This window comes from Apteryx mantelli, chromosome 8, assembly GCF_036417845.1.
Source record: "Apteryx mantelli isolate bAptMan1 chromosome 8, bAptMan1.hap1, whole genome shotgun sequence".
In the NCBI taxonomy this organism is placed as follows: domain Eukaryota; kingdom Metazoa; phylum Chordata; class Aves; order Apterygiformes; family Apterygidae; genus Apteryx; species Apteryx mantelli.
This window is the reverse complement of record NC_089985.1, coordinates 16,733,770-16,754,105: the sequence shown is the minus strand read 5'-3', so window position 1 is coordinate 16,754,105 and position 20,336 is coordinate 16,733,770. Positions and strand designations below refer to the sequence as shown.

The 20,336-nt window shown below is 35.0% G+C and overlaps 1 protein-coding gene across 2 annotated transcripts in view; it reads left to right on the top strand.

Annotated features, from left to right (window-relative positions):
• The window catches only part of DENND1B (DENN domain containing 1B), a 179,664-nt gene that overhangs the window by 117,288 nt on the left and 42,040 nt on the right, over nt 1–20,336 (top strand). For both annotated transcript variants that reach the window (XM_067300776.1, XM_067300775.1), the window contains exons 11-13: nt 2,348–2,393; nt 3,936–4,037; nt 12,345–12,470. In XM_067300776.1, the coding sequence (XP_067156877.1) occupies nt 2,348–2,393; nt 3,936–4,037; nt 12,345–12,470 (274 nt within the window). The remainder of the gene's footprint in view (nt 1–2,347; nt 2,394–3,935; nt 4,038–12,344; nt 12,471–20,336) is intronic.

Here is a 20,336-nt window from a genome sequence, read left to right as displayed (position 1 = left end):
ATAAGTGTGCATAAAATACATATGTGATAACGTACTTTTTTTTTTTTTTTTAAACCAATGGTTTCTCCAGTTCACGTTATTAGTAACACTAAGATACTTTGTGAAGAACCTGAGGCTCTAATTTGCTGAATACGCAGCAGAAGAATCCTCAGTTATGTATGCCAGTCGTAGTCATTCTCATTTGTTTGGAGGGAACAAAGATTTTCTCAAAAGCAGTTAGAGAGATTACCTAAAACGCATAATTTCTAATAACTTATACTATAAAGATGACAGTTGTTAGCCTATATCTGAATTTGTTCCCCAACTGAATTTGGGACCTGGATAGCACCTGTGCTATCCAGTGTCATTAGAAGGACCTCCTAATGTTCTTGCTAAATATCAGCAGAGTAGTTGGGTTGCACCATTTGTTTGAGTGTGAGGGAAGGGAAGGCAGATAGCAGAGTAGGACTGAATGATAGAGCACAAGTTTTATTTATGGCCTGTACGTAAGTATAATCTGGGTGCAATTTGTGTTTAGCCCACAAACATATAAGTCCCTAGCCTAGATGAAGTGGATAGGAGGTACTAAAACTTTTTAGTATTGAGTTAGGAACAGGATCTGTGAGGACATGGGGTCTCCATTTCCCTTTTTTGGAAGTCTGCCCCCCACTGCCGAGAAACCCCAAGCCATGACGGTTTGCAGAGATAACTATCCAGTCTCACCAAGCCTTTGTTTTTGACAGTACAAACATAATGAAAACTTGTTTTCAGTCAGTCTGAGGTTCTTTACATCAATATTTTCCTGAGGGACATTGTTAATGAGAGCAGTTGGATAATCCATAGCGTGTACAGATTTTTCTAAAAGTGACTCCAGTCATGGGCAGGTGAGAATTGCTACTTTTGCTCCAGAACTAGAACCAAATTGATGAGACCACATGAACTGATCCAGTAAAGCCTCTCTTTGTGCCACAGAAAGTCAATCTTTTAATCAGGCAGTACCTCATTAAGGCTCAGATACAAGAGCAAATTAGTGCAATGTAAGAAACTATTGCATGTCAGGTGATCTGTGTAACTTTACATGTAAATGCCTTCCATTTTTTTTTAGTGATTATTTTTATTTAGTTTTTCTCTATGCTCCTTAGTATTTCATTTCCCACTGAGTTGCTTAAACAAGCCTATCCATAGCTCACTTCACTGGAGAGAATATTTTTAGTGATCTCACAGTTCTCACCCATGAAGGAGTGTTGGACAGCAAATTTTGGAATTGTATATGAGGAACTATGATGTATATAAAAAGTTCAATTTCTGTCTGTAAGGTGTGATTCTTGACATTATTCAATTGTTTTCTGATAGTAACTGCAGACAGTTTGTGTACTACTGTAAGATTAACATTCTGTTAATACTTGTGTAACTTGCTTGCCTCTCATGGTTTCATGGTGAATCTTTTTTTCTGTTTTTTTTTTTCCCCGTAATGCAGAGGCAGATTGGTATTAATTCATCTGTTGCGTTTTGTAGACTTAAAATTTTAATGGTTTCTTTTACTTCCCAGTGCTGGCACTGCTTTATCTCGCTCTGTCAGTATGAAGCATTAATGTATTCAAATATGTATCGAGCTTGCAGTTTGATAAGAAGTTTCTTTGTCAAATGTCAGAACACCTTCACCAGGGGAAGAAACAGAAGATTATAAAAAAACATGATAAATTAGCTTGACTAGTTCAGTTTATATGTACTGCAGGGGGTCTCATTCAATAAGCTTTGTGTGGATATTTGTGTAGCAATTGTTTTATTTTGAGTTTATATTTCCTTGTCTTACATTGGAAATGAAAAGTTTCCTATCTTGAGTGAAGCAGGACAGTAGGTAGGTGGGTTCCAAATGCCCCCAGGGAAGGGCTTCGGAAGCGGGTTCAGAGCTGAGACTGGTCTTGTCTTTAGGGCATTTGCATTGCAGTGTGGTCCTGTAACTCTGGCCCTTATGATAGCCGTGGAGAGAATATTCCCCAGAATGGCATTTTAAAACCGTTGCAGTTCTAGAGACGGACAACCTTTAGAACATTGGTTTCAAGTTAGACATGCAGGCAAGCTGGTTAGCCAGCCTTACACATCCTGCCGCTCATATTTGCCATGGTTAGGAACAGTCTCCCATATTTTGTAGTCTTTTTAACACAGAGTAAAAAAATAATATTTTTTTCTGGCTAATAATTTAAAGATCATCTATGTGTGTACACATTTAATACGAACTTAAACAGTGAAAGTTAACTACAGACTCAAAAGTGTGCAAAATTTTTAAATACCTATTTTTTGCTGTACAAATGTTTTTGTAGTTGATATTTCAAAAAATAATTGATCTTTCCTTTTTTTTCCTCTTCAGTGCACCAATGCCATATCTAATTGGTGTCCACTTAAGCTTAATAGAGGTGAGTAGGTTTCAGACTGTCTTTGTTTGCAGCATATGTCTGAGTATTGATAAGTATGAGAAGTGTGTACCATAAATAATATTTTTAATGGAAAAGCTTTAGAAAGAATCCCTCATATTTGCCATACAGAATTACAGAATTTAAGCTTCAGAAGCTTTGCTAAGTAAAAGGCTCCCTTTGAAATCTTACTTTTGAAGCATTTTTTACTGACATGCAAGCCCTAAATCATGATTTGTTTCTGATTCTATTTCCTAGCTCAGAGGTGTTTCTACCTTCCTTAAATGGTTCAAAAACAATTCAAATTTTCCTAGTAACAAGAGTAATTAAAACTCTTTTGCAGTACTCATCACTCAAAAGTCAACATCATTCTGATTTCCCAACTAATTTATGTTCCTGCCCTGAAAATCTGGGTCTAACACTCAGCCTGTGATAACAGTCATAACAGTAATTTTTGCCAGAAAGCAAGAGGTAGCTTTTTCAGGTTTAAAAATACAGTAAAACAATAAAATCCTACCTGAGCAGTGTGTAAGTAGCTAGGTCATAAGAAATTGCTTTGTATCTTTCCATAACCATTAAAAGACCTAATTGGCCCTGTGTGTGTAGTCTGATTATCATGCAAAATAGATAATTGATTCAGGAGCTTTATTTGGTTTAAATTTCTGCGGAAGTGATTTCTGAGGAGATGAAAGCTGTTTCTGCTAAGCTGTTGAGGTAGGTTCTCCCCCTGTTCTGGGCCACTAGCACTTTTCTGTTTCCAAAAAAGAATCTTCTGTCATCTGTATTTCTGAACTCTAGGCATAGCCTTCTGTTCTCTTAAGGCAAGTTCTTATGATCTGCACACCTTGATCTTACTATCTTGACTAGGATCTTTTTCCTTATTCCATCAGAAAATGAGGAAACAGAAAGGCTTAGCCTAAAAATGAAGTCCCTGAATTCCTTCTGGAATTATTTCCTGGACCATAATATTATCTATTATTTCAGGATCACCTAGAAAAGAGTTCTGTCATTTTTCCTGAAAGGAACAAATTATTTAATTCTTATCTGCTAGTCAACTACATTCATGAAAGACTCTTTCATCTGTTCTTCTGTAATACTTAGTAGACATCGTGTACCTGGAACTTGCATAAATCTGCAAATCCTACTTAGTTTGCTCTGTTTTTTTTTTCCTTTTGATTATATGATTAATATCATATCTGATTTTCACAGATATAAGATGAAACATTGTGATAAGGAATCTATAGTTCTAGTATTTTTTAAACTGTTTTACGTAATTCATGGTTTTCAAGAATTCATTTCTTGACTGCACTTATATTTCAGAGGTTACCCATATAACTTCACTGTTTGCTGAAGAGAGTTTTTAAAAGCTTCTTTGAGTCCTGTAGCTAATCCACAAATCCTACACCTAAGGCACAAAGATGTTGTCTTTGTCATTATTATCCTTTGTAAAATCATAATTTCTAATCTAGCACTTTGTAATAAAAATGTACTTTAGGAGGGTACCACAGTAAAATGCTTTTACACTGTTGTTTTTTTCTTCAACAGAGAGTAAAAAATAGATCACTGGAAGATGTGGTTTTGCTAAATGTTGACACAAACACTCTAGAAACCCCTTTTAATGACCTGAACAACCTACCTAGTGAAGTGGTGAGTCCTACGGATATTTCATGGGTTTTCTTTATTATCTATTTGCTTGAATTACTAGTAGTTATTTTTGCCTGGTTTTGCTAACTGCAGTAAAAGGAATAAGGGGAAAGAAAAGCGCCAGCTGTAGCCTCCCATATTTGAAATTTTTACTTTTTTGACAGGTGAAGAGATGTTGAATGGAATATCATATTCCTTATTGTAAAAGTAGGATCATAATTATAAAGCTAGCTGCATTCATTAGGCATAGCTGCTTTAAACGCAAGAGTCTCTTCATCTCATCTTAATCATTATATTACAAAGTAGGCATTTCTGTCTGCCTAGTGGCGTGTCTTGCAAAAGAACGAGAGAATTTTTGAAGGCAAAAAGAAGAAGGGGGCCAATTATCGGCTTCTGCTTCCCTGCCACCTGCCAGCGCTTTCCTTTTAATTAATGATCTGATGGCACTGGTCAATATAATAAGAAATGCTTGTACAGTTGGGGTCAGAAAATTCAGGCTTTGATCTTCTTCAACTTTCTGAAACATTTATTTGTTTTCTCTAAATTATTTCAGTTTTATTTTAATCTCTTCTATCCTGCTGAGGGCTGCATGAATGAAAACCTATACTGTTTGTCATTTGCTTTGGCAGAGCAAAGACTGCTTACTTAGAATTCTATTTGTAAATTAAACTGCAAACCCAGTTTGTCATAAAAGACATCTGATCCTTTTGAAATGACGAAAACTGTCTTTTGTCTGTAAAGGATGATAAATTAAGTGCCAGTTCTTTCTGGACTTTGATCTTGCAGCGGGTCCTCCCCCGCCTTTTTTTTTCCTGTTGCCTATAGGGGAACATATTCTGTATATCATTTTAAATAGTCAAAAAATTCACTTATCTTGTTTTTCCCAGTAGAGCACTAAAAGAATATCCTTGTGAAACCACTGTTTTGATTATTAACTTATAGATGCTCAAGCTATCAGAAATTGTTGTCAGCACAAAGAATTTTATATCAAAATGTGAAATCAAAGAATTACATTTTCTGAAAGTGTAAATTGTAAAAACAAACTGTCTTAAAGTAAGGCAGTGCACTGACATACCGTGTCCTTTGCTTTTGTTGGTACTTGGTGTGTGTGTGTGTGTGTGTGTGTGTGTATACATGTGTATATACATGTGTATACACACACATATATATATGTGCACCTACACATACATACATATTTGTGTGTGTGTGTATAGAGATCTATCTATCTCTGCACACACACACATATAACAGAAACCAAAATCTTGATGATTATATTAATGTCAGTTCCCTTTGATTATAATAGTGTTAAAATCTATAGTTTTTATACATCATCTGGTCATCATTCTCTTCAGTATCATTCGTAGTTCAGAAAAGGAAAAGAACTTGTCTATATATAAATTATTTTGATGTTATGTGCTTTTATGTTATTGTGTGAAAAAGTGTACACACACTTATACATGTGTATATACAAAAAGTTTAAATGTACTCTGTACTAGAACAGTATAACAAGTTCAGTAAAAAAAATAATCATTTTCTGATGTGTCAGTAATTTTAGCTGACCTTGCATTCAGTGGAAAAGGTTGAGGTTATAATGTCATGGAGGTACACACTTCTTGTCAAATGATAGCTAGATATAGAATTAAGAATTAGATATCATCTTCCATAACATACTAGAGTTCTTTCTGGAGGACTTTTGAACAGTAAAAATGGATATTTGTGCAATGAGAGGGACGTCTCTTGTATTTTAGAGATGCTTATCAAAATGATCTCTAATCGAGTAGGCTAGCATGAAGAAAATAGAGGTTACGGATATTCATACATTTCAAAAGTATATTCTCTCCCAGGATATATACATATTATTACTATTAATGTTAATGAATGTTATCCAAGTGTGTAGACTGTACAGTAGATTTAAAATATTTTATTATGTGTTCCTGTATGGAACACAACAGAACAACTGTGTTTTATACAGTGTAGTTGCAGAATTTTATTTGAGGATTTTATAATGAAAAAAGCTTTAAATGTGAATATCCCCATTTCTTTCTTACGTCAATCTGTAAAACACTTTAATTAAAGCAGTTTAAAGAAAAACATATACAAATACAGGTGAAAAACCTGGAAACAAAAGACACAGACAATGCCCATGTCTTGGCAAATAAAATGACAGCATGTTTGTCCTCCTCTTGCACTCATCAGGGACAATGCAACTGCTAACATCTGGGTTAAAACGTATAAAATATAGGACCATAGAACAAAAATGGTAGGTTAAACTTAAAACATAAAAACAAGTGTCAAAGGTGAAGAATTTAAACCTATATAAATAAGACTTTTAAGCATACGTACGAAGGTAATAAGACATGATCTAAAAATATAATAAGCAGGAGTAGCATTGAAGGGTGTTAAAATAGAATGAAGTACTGAAAATGTAAAAGAAGACTTAACCATCCCTTTGAAAAACACATTCCTGATAGATTAACAGCCTAACAAAACAAATGCAATATTTTCAAAGGGTATTCCAGAACTGTTTCTTCTGTCTGAAGCAAATTGAATAATTACTTTCCTGATCAATAAGCCTGATGATAATGTTCTCAGTGCGTAGGTATATAATAGTTTACCCATGTGTAGCAATATGTGTATTAAAATGCTCCAATTTTGAATTTTTCATGATAAATTTAAGGTTGAAAAACATCGCTATATGATATTGTGTAATAAACTCTATAATAAATTAACTGAGATTTAAAAGGTGTTTTAAATCATTCACTTAAGTATTTAAATTATAGTTACAGGCTAGATGACTTTCTGTGCATGTGAACTCTATTATTCTGTCAGACTGACCAGTGGTCTTGACTGTTCGAAGGTCAGTGGTCACAGTTGTCCTGAATTACCAGTCCTTTTTTCCTGTGGACCCTCTGCTGCGTTGCATGCTGTAATCTTCTTAATGGCTTCATTCCAATATTCACACATAATATTTTAGATTTATTGACTGTTAGAAATACTACCATGCCAGTAGCAGTTCCGCTACTCCTAAGGTATTTAAAATTGGAAAAATAAATCAGCGCAAGACTTTCAGGAATCCTTTGTTTTCTTAGAGGAGGGGAAAAAAACCTCTTTTTCCTCTCTTCTGACAAGAACACTTGTTTTTAGATTTCATCATTTCACTGTGGATTTGTCTATTATTTTTTAATAAAAAAATGAAAATAAGTAGCTATTTCTGTGGGCGTAAATTTCCTAATACAATAATACTTAGGTCACCACTTCAATAGTGTAAGACGGTAGAAAAAGAGTTTTTACTGACGTTTATAAATCAGCATATACTATAGACACTTACAAATTCATAAACTTTGAGCCTGATCCTGCAATGCCTACTTGCAGTCCGCTCTGGCAAAAAGATTACAATCCTATGTTCAAAGTTGAACACTTTCATAAAAACTTGGAGGACTGAGGGCATCACCTTTAGCAACCAAGTCTTATTTGTTTCAGAGAAGACTTTAAGTAGTACTTTTATAAGTATGATCTTCCAAAAACAATAGTCTCTGTAGGTTTATAGCATCTTCTGTATTTGTTAAATATTATTAATAGTAAAATCAACATAGCAGTTGAAAGATGCATAGCCTTTATAGCATATAGTGCATACACACTGGAGAGACAACATAGAATCCAAATTCTTTTGGAGTTTTAGGTTAGATTCTTTAAGTCGCAGTATTTTAACGCCATAAATTGGGTGTACAAATATTGCTGCCCCAAAAGTAGCATTTAAGAAGTAGGCTGTAATTCATTTAGAAATTCAAACAGTCGCTTTATAAAATAATTACTGGGAGTGCAAACCACTTCTGAAAATACAACGATTAGTGGTGTTGTAAAGAAGTTATGGTCAATGTTTAACGTTGCAACTGATAAAATTTGTTGTAAAATTAAAATATCTGAATTTATTATGTTTTTCAATCAGAAAATAGACAAAAATATTACTAATATTTTAGAAACAGAAAGTAGTTAGCAGTATTGGTGGTATTATGAGGCAATTGTTTGTTGAACAAATCTTTACAGTCGTTTGAGATTCTGTTGAACCTTGATATAATTTTAGAAGGTAGAATATCTGATTTAAAAATACTACTGGTTTTGAAAATATTTGTATTTAAGTAGATGTTTTAATCTCAGTGAATATTTTGGTTAAATGCTGGCAGCCTAGCTGAGATAGTTGACATAATCTATACACAAAAAATTCAGCTATGTGGAAGCTTTTTCATTAACAATACTGATTTAAATAGTACCAGATTCCATTTTGTTGTGAGGTTTTTATGTTACCCTTCTGTGCCTTCCTCTCTCTCTCTCGCTTTTGAGAGTGAGCTTGCTTTTATAGTGCTCTGATTTAGTGGAGAACAATGAAAAGTACTTTAAAGCATAACAACTCCCATTGATACCAGGGAAATGGCTGGATATCTTTCTTCGGAGATCTGATAGTCTCTGGGGTTTGCATGTATGAAAATATTAAGGATGGTTCTGCAGTCCTTAGGGGACAAATCTTTTGACTTCTGCAAGAAGAGAACATGGGTGGGCAGGCAAGGGAGCACAAGTGTGTCGGCCAGGACTCCCATGTGGTGACTGGGGCTCTGGGGAGCATCTCGGAGAGCAACTGCGCGTAGCCTCCACGTAGCCATAGAAAGTGCTTGTTTCCTATGAGTCCTTTTGACCTTTGCATTTGTTTTATCATTTTTCCTCTCCCTCCCCTCCACCCCACATTATCTTAGTAGGCTTTTTCTCAAGAACACTGTGCTACTAGCACTTTCACAGAATAATCTAAGAGAGCTCTCCCTGTCTTTTAGCATGGCCTCTTGAGAGAGGCAGAAGTTGGAGGAACTTTCTCTGAACTCCAGCATGGCCTTTCTGAAGCAAGAACTCCCTCCAGGATGGCAGCATGTTATCGCATCTCCTGACTGTGTTAAAACATGATTAAACCATGGAGTATGTAGCATTCTTGCACGTATTTGTGCCGGAGCATCCCCACCTTCAAGTTGACAGTCTGTTGGGATGCTCTTAATGTTGTTGAACCAATAACGTATCAAAAAATGCTGTCCATACTGCAGTGGAGTGGGTGATTTGTTCCTTTCTGTTACTCTTTTAAAATGAATTTGGCTAAAGCATCCTGATTAACTGATTTATTTTAGGGTACATAGAGCCTGCCAGATCTGAAAAAATCAGAATATCCCATTTTCCTTCACATCCCTCACTTTATCCTCTAATTTTTCTACATCTCCTTCATCTCCTTTTATCTTCTCTTATAATCTGCCATAGTTTCCCCAACTCATCCTTTTTCAGTGCACACCACAGTATCTTTTTTTTTCCCCCAATAAAAATATACCAAGTCCTGTTCCTTGGTCCTTTTGCTTATGTGTGTGTTGTGTCCTTAACTCCAAAAATGAAGCATGGAGGAGTGTTGATCAACTATTTATCTATCTGTAAAGAAAAATATTAATACTGATTATCATAGAATATAGTTATGCATAAGTTGAAATGATGATGCCTCCTTTGTAATAAATTGTCTTTTTTATTTTTATTAGTTCCATTAATACTTGACCATCAAAAGCTTTATTGAAATTGTGTTACCAACCAGGAGCATGTAAACTATTCATGTTGGTAGAGCACGGGGCTACGCTGGGGTAGGAGACTTGCCTCATAGGCAATTTGCAGAGAGATTTGATTCAGTCACCAGGGAAACTGAAACCAGAATGTAATAGATGGGTTGCTGCAAAATTATGTCAGCTGAGTAGGGCATTAGTGCATCTTTTGTTTGAACGTCCGTGTAGCTGAATGTCAAGAATGGTCATGTGTTCCCACTTCATTGTGGGACTGTATGGTGGAGCTGTAGTTTTTTATTTAATGGGAAATCGGTCCTAAAAATAATGATAGTCAGGCCCTGTTCTACAATATATATAAGCCCATGGTTATCTTAAATCAAGAACAATACAACTGGTTTTAAGTCTAATAATAAGGTAACTTGGATTGAACATAGACATGCACATTCTTTTAAAAGATTTTCTCAAATATTTTTTCATTTGATCATATCGCAACATTTGACGTACGTCTTTGGGAAGCTTGAGTTATTTAATCCATGACTTGGTAATTGAAAAATATTTTCAATTACATTTTGCAAGTAAAATTTCAATTTTCTTTTTTGCATTTTTAACCAAAATATTGAGTTTATTTTCCTTTTTTCTGTGTTTAAAACAGAACTAAACATGGGGCCTTTTTAAAAAAAGTTATTGAATTCTAAAACTGTTCAATTTCACAATAGTCTTTTTTAAGGAAAATACACAAGTGCAATATTTTCTGATAGTGTCCTTTTTGGGGGGGGGGGTAAAACAAAATCCTGGTGTACAGAGAAGTTATGAGATTATATTATAGGACTTGATTATAAAAGTTGTCTTTTTTCACATCATTATTTACACTGTGTAATTTACAAGAATTTCTAACTACAAGAGAGAATTTTCTACCTAGAAAATAGAAATCTACTTTAAGGGGGGGAAGGTAGTTTGTTCATCATGACAAAGATAACTGATTTTAATTTTGACAGTTCTTTTTTTGACCTCGTGTTGTTTTTGCTTTAGAGAAACTGAGGTAACATTGATGGGCAGATTTCAATTATACAGAGGACATATACATTTATTTCCCCTGGAATTAAACCTTATTTTTAATAACTTTAATAATACACTACAGAACAAAGAAAGTAAAATGACTAGCATTTATTTTTTTAACCTTGAACTGCTTAACTGGTTTTTATACTCTGAATTGTACTTTTTTTTTCTTTTGAGGTGGAAGGAAAAAACGTAAATGAGCATTGGTGTATGCTTTCCGTGGGCTAAACGAATCAGACTGTAAACTTTTATCTAGATCTATGGAGCTTGGATATAAATTGAAAAGATCACAGCTATGGGGAAAAGACCTATACTGTAAAGGCCTTTCTGCATAGATTATGAACATCATAACTCAATAATTTTTTTTCAAAACTATAGTTATAATTGGACCCAATGGGGGTCTCTCTCTTTGATCAGATCACAGTAACTGTGACTTTACACTGGAAAATGTCACTACTGTGAAGGTTTATCACCTGTAGAGCTGGTCTTTTCTCTGATGCCATGTTCAGTTCTCATTAGCATTATTCAAAGTTTAGTTCTTAATTAGGTTGACACTTCAATTACAATCATCATCTACAAGAGCAGTCATGACTGCTTGCATAAAGAAACAAAAAGATACTCACTCTTGCATACATTTCTAAAAGAATGAAAGTTGATTTGGTAGTATTTTGTGCTTATAATGTTCTGCTTAAAGAGTTACTTTAAATAAATGTTACCTTGAATAATATTTAGTGACTTAAATATTGCTTGTTTGGGTATATTACAATGCAGAGGGATGCAGAAACATATATTCAAAATAATTAGAGTTGACTTATTTCTCCAGATGTCCATCATGATCAAAATTAGGAGGAGAGAATAAACTATACATGGGTATTATTCCACACATCTTTAAACAGTACTGTAATAATTCCAGAGTTATATAATTTTTCTCCAAAGCATTCTTAACAAAATAATGGCCATGTAAATTAATTTCTCATTCTTTTCAGTTCTGTATAATCAGTGATTGCTGTTTGAAAAATAAAAAACCAGACCTCCTTAAAAAGAAGTGGAGCACTAAAATACAAAATTATTTTTTTAATGCAGCTGCCTTGTAAGCATGTTGTTTTTCCCCATTCACGTATTTTATGCGTGAGGACAATTCTAAAGACCATGTACCACTGACCTAGCACAAACTTTTCTCAGCTAGTCAACAGTGGTAGCAGCTAATCCCATGGTGCATGAGAAATGGTGTATAATAGTAATTTGGCATTAAAAAAATCCTTAAAAATGAGTAGTATGTGAGCATGAGGAGTCCTTAAAAATATGCCTTCATAGCATAAATGAAAAATGTCCAACTGGCTTCATTCAACACAAGTAGGTACATGTTATGATTGAAAAAATCTGCAAAAAAGCGGCTCACAAGCAGTTTATTGTAAAATAATTAAGCTTATTTATGTCAAGAGGCCTTGGGAAAAAAAAGAGAGCATAAACCAATTTGCATTAGCACTCTACCATCATCCCCTGCTTTCATTTCAATTAACAGACCAGCAGGTGCTCTTTGCAGTTAAAAAGATAAGCTATCAAGAAGGAGGATGAATTTTTGGCTGACCTGTAGACACCAGGGTTTGCCTGCTGATTGGGTTCATACCTCGCTGTACCAATTTCTGAGGTGTTAATTTAACTGTTCCACTCTGTCATGCAGGTCTCGGCCTTGAAAAATAAACTGAAAAAGCAGTCTACAGCTACGGGTGATGGAGTAGCGAAGGCCTTTCTTCGGGCACAGGCAGCGCTGTTTGGATCCTACAGAGATGCACTAAGATACAAACCAGTAAGACCTCTTCTTTAATTCTTTTTTCCTTAATTTGTAAGAACACAGACTCATTCTTTTGCAAGAAAAATACATAGTGCTTTATCCCAATCATCTGAAGCATTTCAAGGAAAAGATTTTAAATTTTACTCCAAGCTGATGATAAATTGGCAGTTTAGAAGACACTTTCACCTCCTGATGGTTAGTTGTACTGAAAAATAAATGCATGTCCATAGTCAGCTACTTTCTTATTTATATCACTAATTATGATATACTAAATATAAAATTGGATTGTATTAAGGAAATTACTTACACAGCTCACCTTACTTAATGAAGTGAAGAACTGAAGAGTCCATTTGGAGTCTTAATCATTTCTCCCCATATAGCTCTCAAGACTGTACTTTCTTTGAGGCCAGAAGTTTTTTATTTCCTAGTAGTAGCTAGAGATGATGAATCAAGCATGCATCTTTTCTATAATACACTTATTTTGATTTCACTGAAAAGTTGGAAGGAATGAAAACCCAATCTGTCTCATCACAACTTCAGAATTTGTATTTCCAAGGTTTTGCTGGTACTTGGTAGATTAAGATGTTACAAGCTTTCATCCTTTCTGATTTATGAGGGTCAGTGGCACATATTGAGCCTATTAGAGATAAAATAACTTACCAGATACTATTGAGAGATTCATTTCAACTGTGAGCCTAAAATAATTTCTTATGATATTTGCAGACTACTGATACTGAGTTCCATTTGATGAAACGCATTGAGATGACATTGACTGATTGAGCTTCTCACGATCTGATATTTTTAATGTTCATTTCTAAATTCAGACTGTTTGATGGTCTGGATTCAGAATAGTTAAGATAAATACTGATATTTGATAAGCGAAGATGATCCTTGGTGGAGTTGGTAAATACATAAAACTGGTGTGTGTGTGCATGCACACATGTGTGCACGCGCGTTGCAGGCAGGGAGGTGTTTTAAGTTCTTGGGTGAGGAACTATGCTGCATTCCTTGACAGAAATGGATAGGATGGTTTATTAATTCCAGATAAGGCCTTTTCCTAGAAGAAAGATACTGAAAGACAGTATGGGAGGGTCTTTCTTCTACCCAAGCAGTTCTCTTACAAGTAGTCTTTTTGGCCATGAGCATTTTAAACACTAGCTGTCTATGCAATTGACAACCATTTTTATTGAGATGCAAAGTAACCCATGCAGGAATGAGGAAGTGTTTTAGGGTTTAGTCCAAGTATTTGTGTTTAGCAGTCATTATAGTTCTCATTTGATATGGAAAGCTAGGTTGTGTAGTATATTGAAATGACCGTACCTAATTTCAAAATCTCTAGAGTCCAACACAGTATGAATTTCATTAATAGATCATTTCAACAAAACGGATAGTTGTTTGTTCCATACTGGCATCACCTAATGTTGCTTCAGAAGGGGTTATCTGATTTGTCCCTTAGTCGGAAGGGACAGGGACCAGAGGACACTGGTCAGTGTCAGCTCATGGCAGTTTGCATTAAGAGCTGTTAAGACAGTAAGTGTCTTAATCTACATGTGATATATGTGAACAGAATGATGTCACTTTGGCTGATGTCCTTAAACTCTGTTCTGGTCAGAAATAGGCTGGAGTCAGTTCTTTGTGTTTTGGTAAGCTTGAACCAAATGTGCGAGCACCTCCAGGTTTCTGGTTAGTGTCTCTGTTGAAGTCATCTCTGTTTTTAACTTGCTGCTTTCCATTGCAGTTTATCTGCAGCCATATCTGATATCTGCATTTCCGCTGTATTGAGACTAATGCACCGTGTGTCATTTCAGATGGCAAACATTTGTCAGTGACCTTTACAGGCTTTCTTTCTGTGTTATTTTTCTTTTGAATATTACTTTTTTTGACTCCACTGGTTGCATATAAGAGAAGATATTTATCATTACATAATCATTGTAGCCTGATGGTTTATATAAGGTATGTTATTTCAGAATATCTTAACAGGCAGAAGCCTGCTGGCAAATATCAGCAAATCTTGGATTGGTATCACTTGTCCAAAGACTAAGCTTGGAAAAAAAAAAAAAAAAATCCAGAATGTGACAGTTATTTCGAGTGTAAATATTCATTGTACTTACTTTCAGCTACATTCATATTATTTTAACAAATGTAATATTTTATAGGATTTTTATTGGGATAGAAAGTATTATTAGAAGCTGAATTTCCTTCAGATAATTAGTGACTGAGATGAATTATCCCATAATGGTTTGATTCATCTTATATGAGCCATTTGAATTCAGTTTAATGCTTGTGAATTTGGTGGTTCAAAAAATCAAATCACATATGACTGTATTAGCACCATTTGTTAGGAGTCTCATGTGAATTGGTCTTGCAAACAAAGTTTGTTGTCCTTTGTTTTGGAGTCCATGATGGTAGGTCTAATAAGGAAATCTAAACCAAAGTTATGGACTCAAATAGTATTCATGTAGAAACTTTGTAGAAGTATACTTAAGTGAGATTATTTTCTATATACTTTTGAAATACTTTTGCTGTGAATAAGCTGGTCATATTTTAAGGATCAAGACCTGAGAGGTTTTGGGCCATCAATTTTAGGGTCGCAAACATCTTTACAAAAATAAAATAATATGTTTGTGTAGTTATTGCTTGCTTGGAAGTAGAAAAATATGTTTAAGTGAACTATTTTCCCTGCAACAGTGTTCTGAATGATTTTAAGTTGAAACATAAAACAACTGTCATTAATATTCACATTGAGTAAAGAACAGCTTTGATAGCGTCTGTACTCATCCAACACTTCTCTTCACTCCAAACGCTGTTCATCACACTGAACACTCGTTCTGTGCAACTGTTTGTTTTGAGCATAGGACAGATTCTCCTTGATATAGCAATATGTCTTGAAAAAACGTCTAGCAATTATTGAAAAAAATATGATTGGTGAAATGGAAAATGGGAAGCTTCAGGGGTCTTGAAAGGAGTTCATGGAACTCCAAAAGACCATATGGAAAATTTGACTACTCTAATACAGACAGGAAATAAGACACGTAATTGATAAAGGTGATCATAATTTTTGTGCAATAAATGATAATGAAAAATATTAATCCAGTAAAAGTTTCCAAGAAAAGTGGAACTAGTTGTTTTGTATGATTTAATCATGGTACTGAATTAAAGAAAAGAAACAGTCAAGCTGATATAACTTCCAAATGTATTTTTTAAATAATAGACAAAAGCTACATTTACGTTAGCAGGTAGCATTGTGTAATAGGACTGGATCCGTAAAGTGAAACAGTACAGTTGGTGCTGAGGACCTGACATGGACAACGTGTGCATTTCCTGGGTTATTCTTTGGTTCTTATTCAAGTCTGGTGTTGTGTGTGCTGAACACTCGTGACCAGCGGGAGCTCATTTTCTGGTGTAGTTTAATCCAAAAGGAAACCAGTGCATGCATGGTAGGTGGGGATGACTGCAAAATTTGCTTTAGGAAAGCTCAACACTGATCTACTCTAAAATGGTCATGTAGATGCAATAAGTGATATGTATGTGCAAATACTCTCCCCCTTCTCATTTTTCCCCTTAAATTCTCCAACTGTGAATGTAGAGATTCCATTCCAATCTTTTATAACCTACTTTATTTTACCACCTCTCCGAGATTTTGATAGTGAAGAGAAAAAGAAAGTAAAACAAATTTTCATCTTTGCTTACTTTTTCACTGTCATTTGATGAATGACCAAAAATAATGAATGTATTCCAAACTAAATTTTGTCCCTAGAATAGTGACTTATAATATCTTTGTATATGGTCTCATTCCTGTAGAGGACTGCAATCCAGTTTGATGCTTTGAGCCAGACACTTTCTGCCAGGGAAATTTGCATCAACTTTGGGGAGTCTCCAGTGGTGTGGAGCTTTTGTAACAGCAGTGAGGCTGTTCCAGCTCTTTGCTGTCAGCTCTTTGCTTTGTATAGGAAGGAAAGGGGTCAGTCAGCACATCCTTGTTCTGGGCCGGTTATCAGCTGCAGGATGAGCCGTTGCGCGATTTGCAACTTCAGTGATGATGAATAGCTTTGATCACAAGAGTCTGTTGCTGCTGAGACTTTGCAAGGGTCAGAGTATTGTGAGGTATGTGCTTCTTAAACCGTGCCAATGTATATGTAAATCCAAATTATGTTTAGTTCAGATAGTCACAACTTAGCCCTGAGCCTTTTGTTGCTCTTATTTTCTTTAGATAGTCCAGCATTTGGGAGTTTATTATGGAGTAACATTGCATATTCCAAACTGTAGGACTGCATGCATAGGTGGGGGTTATATCAGATACAAAGACTACAATTGTGCAGTTTATATCATTTGTCAATCAACGTACGTACAAGATTGTATTTTTCGTGCTATTTTACTGTGCACATTCTTCATAAGTAATTTTTAGGCTCCATCCCCTTCTTTCTTGTATCAGATGAGAGCCACAGCACCAATCAGATATTTTAACAATGCTAGGGAAAACAAACGCACTCACGCAGACCCCATGGATGAAAGTGGAGGCTAATAAATCTCTTCCATTAAGTACATAAAACACTGTTATGTATAAAAAAAATTCTTACACTGGCAGCATTCCCACGGACAAGCTATGTCTAGAGAGAGAAGGGCAGGTAAGAATGGTGAAAGAGAGGAAAAAAATGCGTATAAAAGTATTCAGCATGATAGGGATTAATTTTAACATCATAGGGAAAATAGGCAAGGGAGAAAAACTGGTTACTCTTAAGCAGCAAACACCAGGAGGAAATATGGGTGTATAAATACATAAAGAAACAAATTCTTTTCCTTTAAAACACATCTAGAAACAGATTAAGCAAGATTATAGATTTAGTTCTATATTTCTAGATTTATTTTCTACCTTTGAAAAATTGTCTTTTCTTCAAGAATTAACCAAGAAAAAGATTAAGTCATAGAAAAAAAATCACCTCCTCTTTTGGGGAAAAAGTCCTCAAAGCTATTGATGTTGAAACAGAAGAAATAAACCCAGGATAATTTTCTTTTAAGTCATGATGTTTAATTGTTAAGTTGTGATCAGAAATAAAGAAATTAAGAGTAGAGACTAGTGGAATTTTTTTGAATCCCTCAACACAGGGATTCACAGTCTAATCAGCGTCCCTGCTAGTGCGGCAGGGTAACTTCCGTCTTGAGGACAGTGTGACTTGTCAGACTTCAGACTAGTTTAACAATGCAAACTGAAGTGCTTTGGGCCAGTATTAACCTTATTTTAAATAGCGACATCCGCACTACAACAAATGCAGGTATTGTATTCAATAGGCAATAAAACAAGAAAATACAATTGAAATTATTAAAATAGATATTTTAAGATTCAGAATGCACTTCATACATGAGTAACGATTGCTTATACTTGGGTCTCAGAATTAAACCTTTTGAGGACAAATATCTCTTGAAGTAGAAATTGATTTGTTTGGCTTTTCCCCAAGAGTTAGGCATGCTTGGTTTAAAAAAAAAAAAAATAAAAAAATAAAAAAAAAAAGACAGTAATAGAGAAAAAATAATCAGATGCCAGAACGTAGTTTGTGTTTAAATACAGAACCGCCTTGTGTAACATCTGTTATAACTCTATTGTTATTTCCGTAAGTATTTTAGGTTACATGTTAAGAGTCATATTTTAAAATTTGTATTAAGGACTAAAGTGGCCATTTATTGAATATAGATGTGTTCACAGGAGCATTAGTGGGGTTTAATTGTGACTACAGGAGATATCAGCTCATCTAAATATTTGCTTACATAGATTGCAAGACCAAATGAGAAATGTATTTGTAATTTTTATCGACACCCTCCTGAGTAGAATCAGTATTTAAGTCATACTCGATTATTCACTTGAGCTGTGTCTCCGGATGTCATAACAACAGCTGAAATATCAGCTTTGTACTTCCTTCTAATACTACTAGATGCTCTGATTTTAAACAGAGGAGTTTTAATATAAAAATAAGAATTGTGTTTAAAAATTGATTTTTTGATAAATGATGCAAAACTGAAGAAACTATACCTACCTTATACTCTTCTTGTAATAAGCAAGAGCTACTACATAAAACTATATTAAATATAGTGATAGTACCAACAGCTGCTGTAGGAGTGTTCTTACGTTAGAAAGAGATGAATATATTTTCTGAAATAAAGAATTCAAATGTGAGTACCTATTGCAGTTAAATATCATTTAGATTTAGAATCTAATCTAGATTATTTTTCCTTTTAAAATTAGCACACAGATTTAGCTCAGTGTTTCATGCTCATGAGGTCTGTATAAATAGCTTGCTTAAAATGCGAATGCAGCTTAGAGGAAGAGATTCCTGCTGAGTGTGGCAACCTCTGAAAAGGGAGGAAAATTCTATAGCAACTGTTGTTAAAAGGACAGATATCTTGTTTGGGCATAGATTGTTTGGTCTGAGTATTAGCTGTCTGCTTTTCAGTATAGAATCCCTACTGGGTTTTGGTCGAACTTGTTTTGAAAGTACACTGTAGATCAATACTAAAGGGGCTATTAGGTGGTGTAGTAGTTAAATGTCGGTGGAACATTCCTTCAAAACTTAGTTTCTAAAGGTACTCAGTCGTGTTTGCAGAAACATGAATATGTTATATGCTTCATGTCAGGAAACTTCTAGAGCTATTTTTGTTTATACTGAATAAATTTCATTTTTTAGTACCACTTCAAGATCCCTTGTGTTTACAGTGTTAATCTTGAAGATATTCAAAGTAGTTTTATTTGCAAAACAATTCTGGTGTTCAGAATATTGAACAAATAAGAGATGGGAGTTATTTTTATTATTTAATGCAATTTCAGTAAAGTTACAGCAGATACTCTGAGCAGCAAGTACCCAGCATTTCAAGTTTCTGCAGGTTTCAACACATTTACTCATTTTCATTTATTGAACAAGTAGGAGCTTTAAACCTACTGAATTTTTTAAAGCGACCTTAATAGGAGTAGGTTTGAATACTGTGGAGGGCTTTTGAATGTGAACCCTTTATAGATCTAAACACATGTGCAGTTTGAAGAGTGACTTTGGTTATTGTATTTCTGAACTGCACTGGTAAGGGAACAGATGCACCAGTGTGTCAGTACTTACTAGATACTTGGGGCGTCCATGGATAATGGAGAGTATCGGGGAAAATATCACTGACCATGCACTAGGAATCTTGAGCTACCATCTCCAGGACTTCTGTTACGTGACTCAGGCAGAAGTGCTGTCAAGTAGAGCTCTCTGACTGCGATATCTTCTTGGGCTGATGTGAAAGAGAGAGAGAGAGAATGCCTGTTTGCTTTTTTACTGGGATATAAGTTCTCCTTTCTGACAGACTTTTCGTCCTTCCCAAGATGATTTAGTGGAGGCATAGGTTAGATTTTATTTTCCTGAATAGTATATCTTGAAAATAATTTTCTCTTTTCTCTCTTTGGTCCTGAGCTTCAAATTTCATTGTATGACATCAGCCCTCATCTAATCTCCACTCCTAAAACAGCTTCTGTATTTCCAGAAATCATTTATTTTGGTAAAGACATATATAAATAAGGAGCTTTTGTAACTGGCCACCTCGACATTTTTGGAAGGATGACAGAACTAAGAAGAGTCTGCTGTCCGGAACACCACGTCTTGTACCACCATATCTAACTGGAGAGCATTTCGTCTGTTTTGATGCACTTTTAATTTGCTAGGTAGCCTGAGGTCAGTCATCTGCTTAAGACGAGTCTTTAGGAGTTCCAGGGTGGCTAATGCAAAGTGAGTCAGGAAGGCAGCGTCATTTCAAGTCCCACAAACGTTTCAAACTATTTGGCAGATGGCACATGCAAATGCATCGTGTGCTATGTCTGTACAGTCTTTGGCAGTTTTCTGTGGATAAGTAGTAGGTGGAGTA